The sequence below is a fragment of the Condylura cristata genome, unplaced genomic scaffold (genome assembly GCF_000260355.1).
Source record: "Condylura cristata isolate star-nosed mole 26May11 unplaced genomic scaffold, ConCri1.0 scaffold00017, whole genome shotgun sequence".
Classification (NCBI taxonomy): Eukaryota; Metazoa; Chordata; class Mammalia; order Eulipotyphla; family Talpidae; genus Condylura; species Condylura cristata.
In genome coordinates, this window is record NW_004567118.1 from 14567273 (window position 1) to 14584319 (window position 17047).

Sequence of the window (17047 nt, forward strand, 5' to 3'; positions counted from 1 at the left end):
GGGGTTTCTCCTCTGATCATGAAACAGGCCCTGAAGGGTGCGGGGCTGGGGCCTTTATCTACTGCGTACTCGGAAATGGGTTTAGAATGAACTGCTAGGATAAGCGTCCTCCGACGTTTTCAGCGTGGGAGACTTCGGGGCGCTGAGCAACGGTCTCGGGCATCCTGGTTTTGGCCGCAAACCGGCAAATGTGAACGCGCGGTTGAGAGGGGACAGCAGGTTACAGCTGGACTCAGTCACTGGGGTGTCAGGGCCAAAGCGCTTGCCAAAGTCAAGGCATCATCTAGTCACCCCTCAAACCTGCTGGGTGGGAGTGGCGTGGGGGTGCAGAATGGCAGAGCTGGGGGGGCGGGCTGCGGGTGCTCTCCACTTAGCTGGACCTCCTAAGCCCAAATCTTCGAGTCCGACTTCCCCGATTTAAAGGTAGATGCAAAACTAAGTGCAAGGCGCAAGGACTCCAGGGAGAGTTCGCTGGGAGGGGAGTGGTGACTCGGAGGGGCGCAGGGTGATCTGGGGGCAGGTGACCTGAGTCTATCTGGGGGTGGTACGAGCTGTGTTCATTTCGTTTACGTCTATAGCGCAGTACCACGACCATCTAGTTGCTTTCCTCAGGACTGCCCCACTTCAGTAAAAGGACCTTAAAAATGACACGTGCATGTATGTGTAGACACAACCTGCCCCAGCACGCAACTGTTGGAGCCCAGAGCTGGAGAGCACACTGCAGGCAAGGGCTAGGGGCCACCCAAACCCACCAGCTGCCCCTCCCTCCTCTGGGGACCCCGAGGAAGAATCCTGACTACTTTGGGAAGAGGCCAGGGCCCAGCAACCAAGGGGGTTGGGGGAGGGGGGGTTGCTGGTGCTGCCTATACCAGACCAAATAATTTGGGGAACAATGGCAAAGCTATGTAATTTATTTCTACTTTACACACACACAGAGTTTTCTAAGTCCCTCAAAGCATTTTTAAGAAACATTTCCCCCAGTTTAGGGGCAGGAGTGAGGGTGTGTGGAATGGATGCTGTTTTGGAGGGTCAGTTGCTTCTCTTGGATTTTTTTTTTTCTAAGACACTTCCTTCTGATACTTTTGCTTTCAGAAAATACTTTAAAAAGAGATCAAAGCACTCTCTCCCCAACCCACTTTCCCAGTGTCTTCAACCCTTACTTCTCTTATCACCCACGCCACTGGGTCTGACGCTCTGTATACAGAGCCAGGGCAATTGGCTTTGAAGCCCCGGATTAAGCCGGGCCAAATCCTTGCCTCAGAATAACAAACAATACAGGTTCAACAGGAGTTCTCATCGGTAGTTCATTTTTCAAACGCAAATTCACTGTCACTAACACAAGCAACATTGAACTCAACAGGCTATGAAGGCTGATAGTGGAGATTTATCTGGTGGCAAAACCATGACCTAGGAGTAGAGCGGCCAGACCATTAGGAAATTTTCATTTGGGGGAGGTTTATATTTAAATTTTTGTGGAGCTCACTTTTATCTGTGTTTGGGAGAAAATGCAGTTTCTCACATGTATCAAGCTTGGCAGGGATGTGAGAAGCCAGAGAGGGCTCTGCTCTCCGCAGTTAACAGCATAGCCCTCTGGGTGTAGGAGACAGAGGGACAGAGACTAGCTGGGGAGGGCTTGGTGCTGATTTTACACCTGACATCCAGTTCTTGCACCGTGTTGGCCATTTTATTCTCTAGATCAAATCATCTGAACATTCAAAGTCACTCTCCAATAGAAGAGATGGTCCTTTCCTTTGACCTTGAGACCTCCCAGGGATTAAGGCAAGAGACTTGTTGTGACCCAGGCACTCAAAGTGGTCTGGAAATGTTCTGGATCCCTTTCTCTTCCAAGGCATTCCACTTCCTCAACCAGACAGTAATGATCCTGTCCCTAACCAGATAGGGTCTCTAGGGAAGAGTAATGACCTCCTTTTGAACAGCCCTTGTAAATAAGCAATGTTGCGCGGTTTTGATCTGGAGTGGGGTATATTATCTATTGGCTTGTATAGACCTGGCAACCACCTAACCCTGCCTTTTCTTCTTTGGGGTTGGGTTTATGTTCTCTCAGTTCTCTTCCAGCTCTAGCCAGATATCTAGATTCAAGGTTCCAGAGTAGTGTCCCAGAAAGAGTTTAGGGGTCAGGGAGAGGCACTTAATGAGATATTGGAGAGCCACAGGCTCTAGCAAAGCTAGTTACCTCCTGAGGCTGCCCGAGGGGGAGGAAGGAAGGAGGGAGGCAGGGAAGAGACAGGATCTGAGCAGCAGAAGTTGGAGGAAAAAAGGGTCTGTGGGGTAGGAAAGTTGAGGCTAGTGACTTTCTCAGGGACTCAGTTTGGTGCAAGAGTCACTCTCTTCCTGACAAATGAAAGGCTGGTGAATCCATAATTAGCCAACATTATCACAGCCATTTAAGATTATTAACAAGCCCATCTCCAAGCCTAGGATCAGGCAAACATCTGCCTGAAATTGGTCACCTCTAGGTGTGTGTATGTGTGTGCATGCATGCTCAAGCACACGTATGCTCGGTCCAGGGTACTCTGGGGGTGAGAAGGGAGGAGGACCTTCACAGGTGCAGGAAACCCCACTGAGGCAAATCACAAGTGCCTTTTGTTTTAAATGGCAAAGACCAGGTATGCCCAAGGAGCATGCTGGCCATTTATTTTCGAGTCAGGTTTATTCCTGCTGCCTAAAAATGGAAGTTCTGAATCTTTCTTTTTTCCTTCCCTCTACTCCAGAAGTTACAAGAAATAAATGCTCCCTCTTCACGCCTGTAATCCACTCAACAATTTGCTGAACACTGATCATACAATCCCTGGTTTGAGTCTCACCATAATAAAGGAGGAGGAGGAGGAAGAATAGCAAAAGATCTGCAATGAGCATCTCTGTTTTACCTGATGCCACCGAGTCACCGGAAGTTTAGGCACCTGCCCAAGTGAAGTCAGCTAGGAAGAAGCAGGCTTGAGGCAGCTGGCCCACACTCTACGTGGCACCCTCTACCAGCCCTCCCCCATTGCTCCTTTTCCATCCCAAATGCATGGACTGGAAGCCTTGGCACCTTCACCGACTGATGCCACCTCCCTCCTTTAGATGTGAAAGCAGCCAAGGGTCTGGACCCCAACAAGGCAAAGGAAACCCTGTAAGACAAGCAGGCAGCAGACAGAGTAGACAGGACCGCAGCACCCCAACACTGACACTGCACCAACTTTTTCTTTCCTTTGACTAGTTCATCGTTCCCTAGCTGAACAGTTCAGCAGAATTCTCTAAAAATTAGGAGAAAAATGCTAAGTGGATGCCAGACATTTCCCTACTTATGATTAATGTTAACTAGCATTTATTGTGTGCTTACCTGAGGCCAAGAGCTATGCTAAGCGCTTCTGTACCACTGGTATTTTACAGATGGAGTTGGGAGAGGGCGGAGACCCTTACGGAGTCTTGCGGAGGGGTGTGCAGATGCAAGCAGCTAAGCTAAAATGGAATCCCAGGGCCTCTACTTCCCTCACTGGCCCCTGATGCGTCACCCTCTTATTCTCTGGAAGCCCCAGATGTGGGAAGGAAAAGGGACCCTTTCACATGTCATTTTTCCACAGGGACCAAAATCAAGTGTGAGGCTATGGGGAGGAGGGCTCTGAACCTGAATTTGCCAATTTCTCAGTCGGCAGCAATCTCCTTTCACCTGATAACTGCTCTGCGCCTCGATTCCTGCCCCACCCCAGAGGCACCACCCCAGCGAATCTCTCCCTCAGGTCCCTCTGTGTCTCCCTCCTCTCACTCGCCCCTCCAGGGTTCTCTCCCACAGACACCAGTGCATTTTAAAGATGTTTCCACTTTATAAATCATCCTGTTCTGGCAGCCACCCGAGAGCTGTTCCCCCAACAACGCACTGGGCCCAATGCTTTTGGCTGCGGACGAGCTGGCACGGAAGCAACGGTGCCCTGAGTTGAGAGACTTGGGGTTCACGTTAACTGCCAAAAAGTTATGGAAATAGGAAAAGATCGTCATGGCCCCTTTCTCCATCTTTTGAGCGGCACTTTTGGGTCTCCAATCAATGCCATTCTGAGAAATCCCACTGGTCCCTCAAAGCTAGCCAAGGCAAGCCCCCCAGGGCCCCAACGTGCTGCCGGCCCCCACCAGGGAGCCGCAATCCTTATTTGCATTTCGTTTGCATAACGCTGCCCCACCCGCTCGTTCAAACCGCCGGACTCCCCTGCAGGGTAGAGCCCCGGGGGGCTTCTCGGAGGAGTCTGCGGCAGACACAGAAACCTGGGGCCTTGTAAGGCGGTAGAGAAGTAGTGAACGAAGAAACGCCCAAGGCTCCCCAGGCCAGGTCTGGAGGACTGTTGAGGGGCCCCTGGGGGTCCCCAAGCTTCCCACCGGCCTCCTGTCTCCATCCCATCAAAGTAAATGTCCCAGCGCTGACCTGCCCGCCTTGGTGATGATCATCTCGGTGCCCGCCTCGTGGAACTTCTTCCAAAGCTCCTTCTCATGCAGTCCCACCTTGATGTTCTCGATGGTCTGGGGATGGGAGGGAGGGCTACTTTTGTTGGCCTGGCCCCTGGCTTCACACGGAACCCTCCGATTGGAGAAGGTTACCAGCCCCAGGAGCCTAAGCCTGGAGATTTCGTTTCACAAAATTATTTTGTACCACTGAGGAACTGGAAAAATTTTCCTCAGTAGCTGAAACGTCCCTCTTCTTCGCTATACCTATAGAGGCGCCCACACAGGACACATAAAGTGACCATAAATGACACACTCCTCCACCAACACAAACACTCCACGTGGCTGGACAGAACCGCAGGCTTGCGGCAGAACCAGACCCGGGAGGGGGAGAGCCGGGGTGGGGGCTCGCGTCTTCATCTCCCACCCGCGCACCGGCAGCCCAGCGTGCTCCGACAGCAGCGCCGGGGTCGGGCCGCGCACGGCCGGGTCGCTTTCGTTAAGATCGTCCAGTGCTCGCCGAGACCTTCCTCGCGACGTCCCCGCGGCCTCGGAGCTCCGCGCGGTCCCAGCACTTACCCGCCAGGGTCGACTCCCTCCCGCCTCGACCCAGGCTTTCTGTCCCGCCCTTCGGGGTCGTCGAGAGGGACGACTCCCCGCCCGGGCTCGCCTGCGGCCCCAGGAGACCCTCCCCGCCAGTCCCGACGTGGCTCCGAGGGCTCCGAGCCGACGTGGGTCGAAGGGCCGGAGACTGAACGCGCCCCGGGAGAACCGATTGCAGGCGGTTCGGGACACAGCCCCGCGGGAAGGGAAGCGAGTCCTGGCCGCAGCGGGGCGATCTGACACAGGTGACCCCGCAGACGGATGGACAGTGCCCGACCTCCGCACCCTACCTGCTCGGCTGTGGCAGCTGCTGCGACGTCGGCGCCGGGGCCCCGGGGACTGCCGAGCGGGGTTCCGCTGAGACCCGGCCCTGCCAGCTCCGGCTCCCGGGGGTTGGTCGTGCTGGCCGCACTGGCCTCCCCGAGCGCTGGGGCCGGGGCCCGGAAGGCCTCCTCGCTCTCGGACAGGCCCTTATCCTGCAGCATCTCCTGTGGGCACAGCACACGTCCAGTCACATGCCCAGGCCCACTCTTAACCCCAGAGCCGCAATCCTCTCCTGGGGGGGGGGGCGGTGAGGCTGGGGGCCGCCCTGGCACCTGTGGACCCCGCCCCTCCTGGGCTGGGGGAGGGAAAATATGTGGAGGGCAGGACCCTTGCCTCCTCCCTCGGGGTTCTGGGTCTGGGACAGTCTGCAAGTGGCCCAAGGTCTGCCTGCCCTGGGTGTGAGCCTGTGTGATGAGTAGGTCTGGGGGAAGGACCGCCCTCTCGGCATTGCCCCAGGTGCACCCCCAGTCCCTCCCTCCTGCTGGGAGCCATCCAGTGGAGTCTGAGACCTGGGTCTGTTCCCTAATAACTGGGATCCAGGCCTCACTCAAGAGTGAGGAGCCAGGACACTTTCTTTGCAAGCAAGAGCGGAGAGTCAGGAGGCAGCGCCCATGGCCAATGGGCTCCCATCTGCAGGGAAGACCCTTGGCGGGGTACCCCTCAGGCCTCTGCGCTCACCCACTCCCCCAGACACAGTCAGGCAGAGACATGCGGAACCCTGCATGTCACCCACACAGACACACGTATTCTCACACCCAGGTGCAGGACCCTCGAGCTCTTCCTAGCCACCCAAGCAGGTACACTTCTCTAGGTAGCTCTGACCAAGGCCTGACTCAGCCAAGGGCCTCCTCAGCACGGCCGCACATCCCCACGGGCTGGCTCACTCTCTCTAGCTGGGCCCTACTTTGGGTAAAGAGCCCAAATCCTTTTCAGCCAAGAACTAGGGAACTAGGCCCTAAGGGTGGGTCCAGTCCACAGACAGCCTCGTCCTTCCCCATGGAATGGCCATCCTTTTCCGTGACCAGGAGCATCACCGGCCTGCCTGGATTCCTGCTCCCTCAAGGAAACTGGTGCTGGGCTGTCCGCAGGAGAGCCTGCCTGTCCTGCCTCCACCCGGGGTGCAGTCGGGATTATCTCTGCTTTCTCCTTTCCACCTCCTTGCTCTTCTGTGCCTTTTTCTGGATGTGGGCCTTTTTGTATGTCTGACTACCTCTTTTGTGGATGAATGCTCCCTTCTCTCCTACCTTCTTTTTCTTCTCCCCTGGAAACCCCAGGCTCCACAACCTGTCCACTGGCCTCCCCATCCTGAGGCAGAGACTGGCTCCCAGAGCCTTACAAAGTAAACAAGCCAAGTGCAACCTAGGAGATAAAAAGTGGACCAGGCCAGTTGGGGCTGGGAAAAGCCCATAAAGATAAGGCTGGCAATCCCATCCGCCTTCCTCCTTCAGACCAGGGGCTGCACAGAGCAAGATTTCTGGGAGTTGGCCAGTGCTGCACCCCCCTCGGGCCAGGTGAGGGTACAGGAATCCACTCCGGTAGCTCAGGAAGCCCTGGGGGACAGTGGGGTGCAGCCTACCCCCTGGGATTTCAACTCTACCTGGAGTCCTTTGGGATGCACACCTCTGTCAGCCGGCCCCAGGTGCCTCAGCCCCCCAGGCCAGGAGGAGGGGCCACCTGGCACGTTGCTGACTTGTCTACCCGCTCCCCTTCCGGTGCTTGCTACTTCTTAGCGGTGCAGCGGGCCTTCCCGCTCAAGCCCGCACTCTCTGACCTGCCTTGGGCGCTGGCGGCGGCAGCAGCGCGTGGCCGTGGCCACAACTGCCAGCCTGGCCGCCCCGACTAGGGAGGAGGGCTTTGCGATGCTCCTCGGCCCCAGCTTCGCCTGTCCTCTCTTCTTTCAGCCACTGAGCCACAGCGACAGGACTGCAACTCGCTCTTGCTGAAGCTCCCGGCTAATTCCCTTTTCTTCCTGCTCGGCGGCCGCTGGCGTGGAGGCAACTATCTCCCCGCGGCCCCCAGCCCTGAGGCACTGGGACCCACTGTACACATACGCGGCCGGTGCTCCGTGCAGACTCCACGCTTGGGGTCCACATAGACCCCTCTATTGGCGCGTCCAGCCGGGCCCTGACCTCTGCGCTCTTGATGGTCACTTTCAGTCTCCTGGTTCTCCAAGAACTAAAAGCATTTTCCTTTTCATTCAACATTACTGTTGCTATTTTTCTTGCACTGAGAAAATCGTTAATATTCAGCACTATTTAAATTATTTTCATTGTCTTTATTAGCAGAATACCATTCTGGTATGTTCGGTAACATTAAGACTATCCCGTGACATAGGTGATTACTACTTTGAATTTATAATCGTGTGGTTAAAGTACTAGTTTGATCTATTCAGTCATCGTTATTAAATATATTGTTTTTTTCTGTCAGTGTTTGCTCCATCATTCCAGGGCTTCCTGGCATGTTAGTAATACTGTTCCCAACTCCTAAGTAAACACTGGAAAAGTGTTTCAGTAGGTTGTGTTAATCTATAATTATTTGCACTTTTATGCTGTACCCCTAAAATATTTCCATTGCTGGCTCCTTATTCTTTATCACATTTTCAATGACTTCCTATTTACCATATACTTGTGATATTATAGTTAATTTATTTCACCCCCTTGTAAGACCTGCTATTTTACCTTAATTTATTTCGTTAGCATTGTTCATAATTTTCTGGGTATTCTTCATCACATCATTACAATATTTTGTGTCTTTGTCATTATTTGTAATGTCACTGATCTTAATTTGCTAGTTACTTTTCATCACATCATTACTTCTTGAAATTTCGTTATAATTTTTAATTTTGCCGTAGCTAGCGATACTCTGATTATTTTTCATCATATTGGTACAGTACTTCTTATTACTTTACCATTATTTATAGTGTTGTAGAGTTTATTAATACCTTTGTCATAAATTGTCACATTACTCAAGCACTTCTCGTTTCTGTATGTTGCCATTGCTCTTAACACTCTGGTTATTATTAAGAGTTCACTACCGCATCAATAATACATTATTTGATAGTATTCTATCGATCTACCAATATAAGCATTTCCCTTAATAGTTTTTTTCACTATTCACCTTTTCTACAATCTCACCATGTGTCACACTATCTGCATTTCTTTTACTATTGTTATTGATTTTAATAGAATGGTCCTTATGACATCGTTTCTAAATTTGAAGTTACTCTGTCTTTACTCCTTTTAAATTTGTGGTTTCGAATTATTTTCACTGGGTTCTGAAAGTGACCATTATATTATTGTTTTAAAATCTGAGCACTGTGTTAGTTATGCTCTTTTTAGCCCCGTCCTTTGGTAATTGCTTGTATTTTGGTAATTGCTTGTATTTTGGTAATTCTTGAACAACGATCCTTACTTACACATAATGTTCCTTGCTTTAATTTTGACAAGCCTGTTGCAGCAAAGCCCCAAAGATCACAGATTACATTCACTCACATTTCTACATGGATATTCGCCGCAAGTACCCTGGCCCGATCTTGGCCTTTCTTACTCTGCAAACGCCAATTTCAAGGCCGCAGCCTTTCTTGTTGTGCCTTAATCTTGACACCCTGGCACTGGCATTTTTTATGTTTATATCCAATTAGTCCCGTTATTCCGAAGAGAGAAGGGCTTTCTCCCCAGCCGCTGGGACTCGGGCCGAGCCAGCGGCCTGACCTGAGGCCCTTCGCGCCGCCCTCCTGCAGCCTTGACCGTCCTCAGGGTCCCTACCAGGTCCCGATATTCATTCCCCAGCTCATTCTTCGCGATTGCAGCCGGACCCTGGGCTCCGGGCGGCCCCTGTCCTGCACGCGGGGCTCACCCCCATCCCCGCCGGCACCGACACTCACCCTAACTGCGCTGCCGCATGCGGGGGCGTTTGCCGCCCGAGGTCCACTGCAGGCTCGGGTTCTGGGAGCGCGAGACAGCGGGGTTCCGACTGGGGCCGCCGGGTTAGAGTCCCGCTGCCTGCCTCGCCCTCGGGGCAGGACGCATCCCGGCTCTGGAGCGGGCCCTTGATCTCCTAGGCTGCACTTTGGGGCCTCAGCTCCCTCCTCCTCCTTTCCACCCTCCGGGGCCGCCCCCCCACTCCCTGCGCTGACGTCGCCACTGTCAATCAGTCTGCGCCCGCCGCCCCCCGGGGAGGGGGGCTCTAAGGTCCCTGCACTTGGTGGCCCCAGGACCCCGAGCCCAGAGCTGGCCGCCCGCTCTCCCACCGCGTGGCCCCGAGCCCTCCCTGCAGCTTTGGGCCCCACCGACTGGGCCGGGGCCGGGTGCCCCGCATGGTTTAAATTAGAGGGGCGGGAAGCGAGGGCGAGCGGCTGGGCCGTGCCGCGCGGCTGGCAAGCGCGGAGCCTCGACAACCACGACCGCACGCCCCGCGGCGCCGCGCTGCGTTCCGCAGACTGCCGGGCTCGCACCGCCCCGGCCGACCCAGGCCCACTCGCGGGCAGCGGCCCTCCATCGAGTCCCAGGCCGCTGCCTCCCGCCCGCGCGCCCCACTCTCGACACCCGCTCCCAGCCGAGGACAGGTCACTCGCAGGCCCATTGCGGCGGGCGCGGGCGCACACGCGCCGCACAGCCCCGACCTGCGTCCAGGCCAGGCCATGCCCACCACACTTCTCACACCTACACCTCGGCCCGCGCTCGCTGCTGCTTTGGGGCACGGGCACTGTCGCGACGGCCCGGGGCCTGGCCTTGTCTGGGAACCTCTCCTCGGCTCGCCGGCCCTTCCGAGTCCGAACCCAGCGGGCAGCCGGCATTCACACGGCCTGGGCGCCTTGGAGTCCGCCACGGACACCACCATGGAGGTCACGGGTGAGGGTAGGGAGGAGGGCAGCGACCGACCGGGCCTGGGGTGGCGGCTGCGGCTGCAGGGAAGGGTGGCTGGCTTCTGAATCTGAGCCGAGGCCCAGGCTGAAGGTGCCAGGGCTTGGCAGGACCTCTTGGGGAAACTGGGGCTAAGGGCCAGGACTCTGCCAGCAGCTCCCCCAATTCCCAGAGAACTGAAGAATCCCAATGCTTGTTGCTGCGACTCAGGCGCATCCCCTCCTCCTGGCTCGCTGGTCTGCTGGTCTGTGTCTCAGAAAGCCAGGCGTCTTAAGCTGCCTCCCGCCTCCATCTCCCTGCCGGGCTTCCCAGTCTATTAATCCCTCTGTCTCTACATTTACCTCTATTTTTTCCATCTGACTGTACCTCCCCACAAGACCCTGAGGTTCCACTGGCAGAGAGACACATGGACCTCAGCCCATGCTTGCTCAAGTCTGACAGCCTGTCAGACACCCAGGATACCTGGTTAAGGACTGGCCTGCTCACCTAGATTCCTGTCAGTAGATTAGACAGACACCCAGTTGTCAGCATGAGCCTCACCCCTGCTTGGACTGATGCTCCCACTCCAGTTAGCCTCCAGCCCTTTCCAGATTCTGACCTCAAAATCAAATTGCAGGGAATGGGGCAGGAAATGACATTCTTGGATGACCTGTCTCTTCTCTAAGCTTGCCAGAAAATGGCAAGCCAGCATGAGTGCCACTTCCATGTCCATGCATTCAAAGGAAGAAGCAAAATACCAACTCAAAAAAACCCATCTGCTGCACCTGGGAGCCTGTGACCCGGCACCACAACAGGCCCACTGCTCGAGAATCATCATCATATCCAGCGGTACCAGATCTTGCTTCCCTGTCTTCCCTTCTCCACTTTTCTTCTGGAGCTCCCGATCAGAAAGGGGTGGAGAAACTTAATCCTCTCCCAACCCTGCCTCCTCCTGGAGTGAAGAAAGGGAAGGTCCTGGTATTTCAGGACATGCCTGGGGAGTCATGTTTCCTGTGTTAGCGAGAACTGGATGACATGTTTCAGCTTCTGCCCCCTCCAACAGTCTGTAGGGAAACCCCTGGCAAATAAGTCATGTACAGAGTAACTGCTGTGTGGAATGCTGAACAGGACAGTGAATCACCAGGTACCGTGGCAAGACTCGAGTTAGGCCAGATTCTGGAAAGTTTATTGACAGTTACTGTACAAAGTTCCTAACAAGATCATCCAGTGTAGCTCTAGCTCTGAAGCTACTTAGAATGGCACCTCCTATAAATTCAAGACTTTCTGGAGAGTCACGGGAAATAGTCCAAATCACTATTAACTGGATCATGATGACAAGGAGAACTGAGATTTGGAAGGGAAGGTTTTTGCAATGAAAAGGAACAGGCTAAGAGAGGGGTATTAAGAATGGTACATTCCCAGTACTAGAATGGCATTGATCCAAGACACATATTTTTCACATTTTGACACATCTGAAATTGGGAAGCATCTTAAAAGTAATGGCATGGCATGATTTAACTTATCATGCTTTTCCTTTTTAGTGTTACATAAAGTGATGGAATGATTTACAAGTGATGATGTATAGTATTTTTTTGATACTATACTGTGGGGATAGTATACTTTTTTTTTTTTTGATACTGTACTTTTCCCCTGTGGTATTTCTCCATTTCAGAAATGTGGAAACAGTGAAGGGTAGGGGAACAACTTTGTCCTGGCCCTAAATTTTAGTTTCTTATGTAAAATTTTATTCTTCTTTCTGTACAGTCTCTTAACATTTACAAAGTGGTTTTACAGCTACTATCTCATTTGATGCTATACTAGCACCATTTTATCTCTATTTTATGGATTTGTTCACCCAAAGAAATGTGTATTAAGTGTCTACTATATGGCAGGTACTAACAAATGACCTGCACAATTACTAACTAGCCGCCGAAAAATAGTCAATCCCGAAGGGAGCAGGATCTGCAGAGTGAGCTGGGGAATTTTAATAAGTGCAGTAGCTTATCCAGAGCCTAAGGAAGGTTTGAAGATGGCTAAGCTGGCATCATATTATATTAAAAAGCAATTATAATTTTAAAGCTGTGGTTTGGAAATAATTTCATAAATGCTAACATCAAGCCCTATCCCAGACCAACTGAGTCAGAATCTCTGAGACCAGGGCCAAGGTTGAAAACCACTGCTGGATGACATCACGGAAGCCTCTCCCCTGTTTTCCTGGTTTCTCCTTAGCTAGGGTTGGTCATGTGATCTGGTGTTGGTCAATTAGATTTAAATGGAGACTAGAGGAGAAAGTTGTGGGGGGACTTTTGCTTTCCTGATAAAGGCAAAGGCATAGTCTTCTTTTCCCCCTGTGGATAAAAATCCTTGGATTTCTCTCCTTCTGGAGACCATTAGAGGAGAAGTATGAAAGCCAGTATGCCAAGGATATCGCAACAAAAGAAAGAACCAGGGTTCCCCAGGGCATCACGGACCCAGCAAATGAGCCTGCTTCTTGTAATGTGGGAGAAAAGAAACCCTACTTCGTTACATCATTGTTATTCTGGATGTCTGTTGCTTACAGCCAAAGACACCCTTGAGACATCTGTGAAGGTCCCAGCTCAGTTGAGCAAGTGCTTAGTGCTCTATAATGAAAGAGACATAGCTGAGTGTCTATATGTATCCCACGCATCTGCACATACTTTCCATCCAAATTCAGGAAACAAAATCCACACTCACTTCTCAGTTGTGTTACTCTGTGTGCGCGATGATCTAAGATTGGGAATTCTGATTCAGTCCCCAAAAAGGAAAGGATAGATGAGGGAGCAGGAAGCTGACCAGTCCGCTGTGGCTTTACTGCTTCCTAGTTGTTCCAAATCTTGGTGCTAGCTTCCCCAGTCTCCATCCTACTGGCATTATGAAGAAGACAACCTGGTGGGGAAAGGAACTTGAGCTCACCCAGGATGTTGGGGGATGGAGTGGGGGTGGGGGGTGGGGGTTGTTGGTGGCAGCAGCCACTGGTGGCAGTGCTTCCTCTCTTACCACAGGTCAGATCCACTTCCCTCCCCTTGGCTTCCGTGGTCTTCTTCCATGAAGAGAATGAGGAAACTTCTAGCTAGAAGGAACTGAGCATTAGCTCTGCCTGACCCCTCATGGAGTGAGGTAGGCTTTCTGAGCCCTCCCGGCCTGAGGCCAGAAGCAGGGAACCATCAGCCCCACAGGTGGGCATTTCCTGTAACTCTCACCTGAGGCACTAAGAGAAAAGGAATGAATGAGCTTGGGTTTTGCCAAGTCTGGGCTAGCAATCTATACTTTCAGTTCCAGATTTTTTATCTGAAGGTGGCTCCTCTGTGACTCAGATGTTCTTCCCCAGGCTCCTGAACTGCCACTTCCTCCCATTCCCCCAGTAAGATTCTCAGAAATAATGACTTACTTTACTATGTCTGAGGAAGATATCTTCCAAGGCTATCTTAAGCGGAGAATATTCACCAGAGAAGTCATTTCACTATCCAGTCTCTTTCTTCTCTATACCCTCCCTCCTGTTTCACCCTGCTCATTCTTCCTAAGCATGGATTATTGAAAACTGGCTTTTAATTTGAATCCTCAAGGGCATTTGGTAACAAAGAGCTACAAATTAGATATCAAGAATGCGAGAGCATGAGGCTGTCAGAAAATCTTTGGCATCTGACATGAAAGCAACTTAAATTCAGGTCTTTAGCATGATGTTTGCAGAGGAAAAGAGAGCATGGTCTGTTTTGTCTTTTGATCTTTCTGGTGATCTGTTTATCTGTAAAATGAATTTAGCACTAACAGCTATCTCATAGAAAGTATGAAGTAGGTAAATGCTTTGAGGGTTCGTGATAGTAGCTAGCACCTGCAAGATACCTGGCAAGAGGCTAAGAGCTGTATGTGCGGTCCCTCATTTCAACCTTACCACCCCCGGTGGCTGTGGGTGCTGTGAAAATTCCCATTTCACAGAGGAAGAACTTTAAGTCAGGTCAAACTGCCCATGACCATACAACCAGGAAATGGTCTTCAGGGCTCATGCTTTCAAATATTCTGCTCTACTCTCCCTTAACCTAAGCTGGTTTCATGTTAAATAAGGGTAACAGTCCACTCCCTGCACCACACACACACTCAGGTTGTTGTGACAGTGTAAAGGTCTGTCTGGCACACAGTAACATTAGTAACATTACTTCAAACAGCTCTTGTCCATGGTCTCACAGTAAAGGAAAGAGGTTGTTGGGTCAATAAGACTTTGGAACCAAGGATCTTAACTATATTTTTGTTCAATTTCTAAAAAAGAATAGACATACCCAGAGACCAAAGCCTTAATTAACGCTCTTTAGAGAACCCAAACAGAGAAAAGGTACATCCTTCCTGTCCTAGACATTGTGCTCTTTCTCACAGACCCTCACTAAACTGAAGCTTGAGGATTTAGCAGGACTCATGGGAGTGTGGGGCTCATTCACCAGAACACATTGTTGCTAGAATAACATCATGTGTATAGACTCTACCCCAAGTTTTTCCTGGGCAAAGACAGCGCTGATGACCATTTCTGGCTGGTAACACAGACTTGGCCAAAAAAGGCAAATGTTTGACTAACACAGGCACAAATAGGGATAAAGATAAACATGCTTTCATGTGGGAGGAAAGTCCTCTGTAGTTGGCCTTGTTCCTTGCCACCAAGATCCATAAATTTCTATGTAGCTAACATCTGGGAAGTACCTCCTCACATCTAGCTTCAACCCCTCTTGCTGCAGTGGGGTCTTCATCTCCAAGGAATCAGCGGCAGGCTTGGTCTCTTTCTGCTCCTTAGTCAGACCTCCACATTACTTTCATTCCCTTACTCAACCCCTGAAGCTGAGTGGATGGAGCTGCCCTAGGAGCCTGTCGTCTGGAGCTATGCCATAGACCCATGCCTCTACATTTCTGGACGGCAGGACCCCAGTCTTTGGCTCCTTCAGAATTCAACAGGCCCCAAAAAAGGGAGCAGGAAGGAGTTCCCTAGGCCCGACCCCCACGTTCTTGCATTTTCTGAATGTTCTCCTTTGAACGTTTACCTTTATTTATTGGGCCTCATTTAACCTCAGCCATGTCCTCCTAGGATCATTTATTTGGTAACTGTCACTCTGCCTGCTCTGGTATTAACCTCATAATCCTATTGATTTCCTCCAAGCTAGTTGGGGGTTTTCTCTACTTCTTCCTGGACCAGTGGGGGCGCATTCCCAGTTCTGGACATTACCAAGGAAAAGGACCCAATCTGGAAAGCCCCTGCTCGGAGGTCCATTTGGGGTTCCCTGTTCCCGCCTCGGCCTTGCCATTGCCAGGTTGGGAAACAGAGCTCAGAAGTTGCCTCCCTTACTTAAATGTCTGAGGTAAGGCGGTTGAGCACCCACCACCACCAGCACCACCACCCAGAGCTCTCTGATTGGCTATGGGGGCTGTCTTTCCATCAGAAGACCTGTGCCTTACCAATCTCAGCTTCGCTTGGCCGGGAGTCCCGTCCCCCCGGCCGCCATCTTGGATTCCGGAGAGACAAGAGGCCCAATCATGGAAGGGTAAGCGGGAGAGGGTGGGGCGTCGCCCATTTCGCGCCCACATGGCATTCTGGCCTGCGTCTTCCCGCCACCTGCGGCCCGGAGTCTGGCCCCTGTCGAGCTGCAGCTGCAGCTCCCAGACACCACCCCAACCTGTCGCCAGGGGATTAGTGTCCGTCTGTCGGTTGGGACAGCCTCAGTGGGGGTTGTCCTGGGCCCAGATGAGGGCTTCCCCTTCACCCTTTCCCAGGACCCCAACCCCAGTTCAAGTTGGGCTGGGGGGAGTGGATTGTTTTGGGGGGCCCAACAGCCTAGGGTGCTGATCTTTCCCAGAACTGAGGTGTGGGGTGACGGGAATCCCCCCTCCCCGTCAAGCTTGAGCCACATGTGCTGGGAAGTTCATTTCCCCTTGTTTTGCAGACCGGGCTCAGGGATTGACCCCAGGAGTGACCCCAGTGTCAGGAGGCATTAATGATCTCCATACGGGCAATAAACAGGCAGACCGGCTGGCTTGGTGTGGAGGTGCCCTGGAATGAGACTGCCTTATTAGCCTCACATTCGCTCATGGGTAGAGGCTTAATTAGTGAGGGCTCCCTCATCTGTCTCCCCCCCCTCCCCCCACATGTTTGAGTTCCATGTTTTGGGACACTGGCGTTCTCTGGTTCCCCTGCCTCTCACCGGTCTCCTAAATAGGCAGCCTCTTCAGGCATCAGCTCTGCCATTGTTCAACCCTAACGGGGCCTCTATCTCCGTTCTGATCAAGACCCTCTTGTTTTTAAAACCCACCAGGGCTCATGTCTACATAGTCTGAATCAGCTTACGTTTTTGTCTCTAAGAACCCAGGAGCAAGAAGGCCTCCCTCTTATTTAGCCTAAATCTCCCCCCACTAATGGAGTTTGAACCTTTTCCCCAATTAGCAAAGGGAATAAGTGATGATTGGATTGGTGACTCGCCCTTTATGCCAGGGCCCCAAAACAGTCTTCAGCAAATATCTAAACCCTTCAAAGATTGATCTGATTTAATCACATATCTTCCTTCAGTTTAGTTACTTGTTCAAGGTATTCACTTAACCTCTTTGCTTCTGTTTCTGTACCTGTATAGTTCATTTAAGGTTGGCTAAACACTATATATATCTGAGGCAATGCTGAATGCTAGGGAAATGAAACTGAAGAAACAGGCCTTACTTGAGGGGAGCTCCGGTCTAGGGGAAGACAGACTTGTAAACAGACACGTTCAGGGTTATAATCTCAGACCACCATGAGTGTAACAAGACAACAAAAGAGAGAATAAGCACATCATCCTGGCTTGTCGAGGAAGGTTCCACGAGGAGAT

At 51.9% G+C, this 17047-nt stretch overlaps 1 protein-coding gene across 1 annotated transcript in view; it reads right to left on the minus strand.

Annotated features, from left to right (window-relative positions):
- Positions 1-5519, minus strand: part of TBX4 (T-box 4) — a 25438-nt gene extending 19919 nt beyond the window's left edge. The window contains exons 1-2 of the mRNA XM_004684447.1: positions 5325-5519; positions 4415-4509 (exon numbers count right to left, since the gene is read on the minus strand). Coding sequence (XP_004684504.1) covers positions 4415-4509; positions 5325-5519 — 290 coding nt within the window. The remainder of the gene's footprint in view (positions 1-4414; positions 4510-5324) is intronic.
- Positions 5520-17047: the final 11528 nt, after the last annotated feature.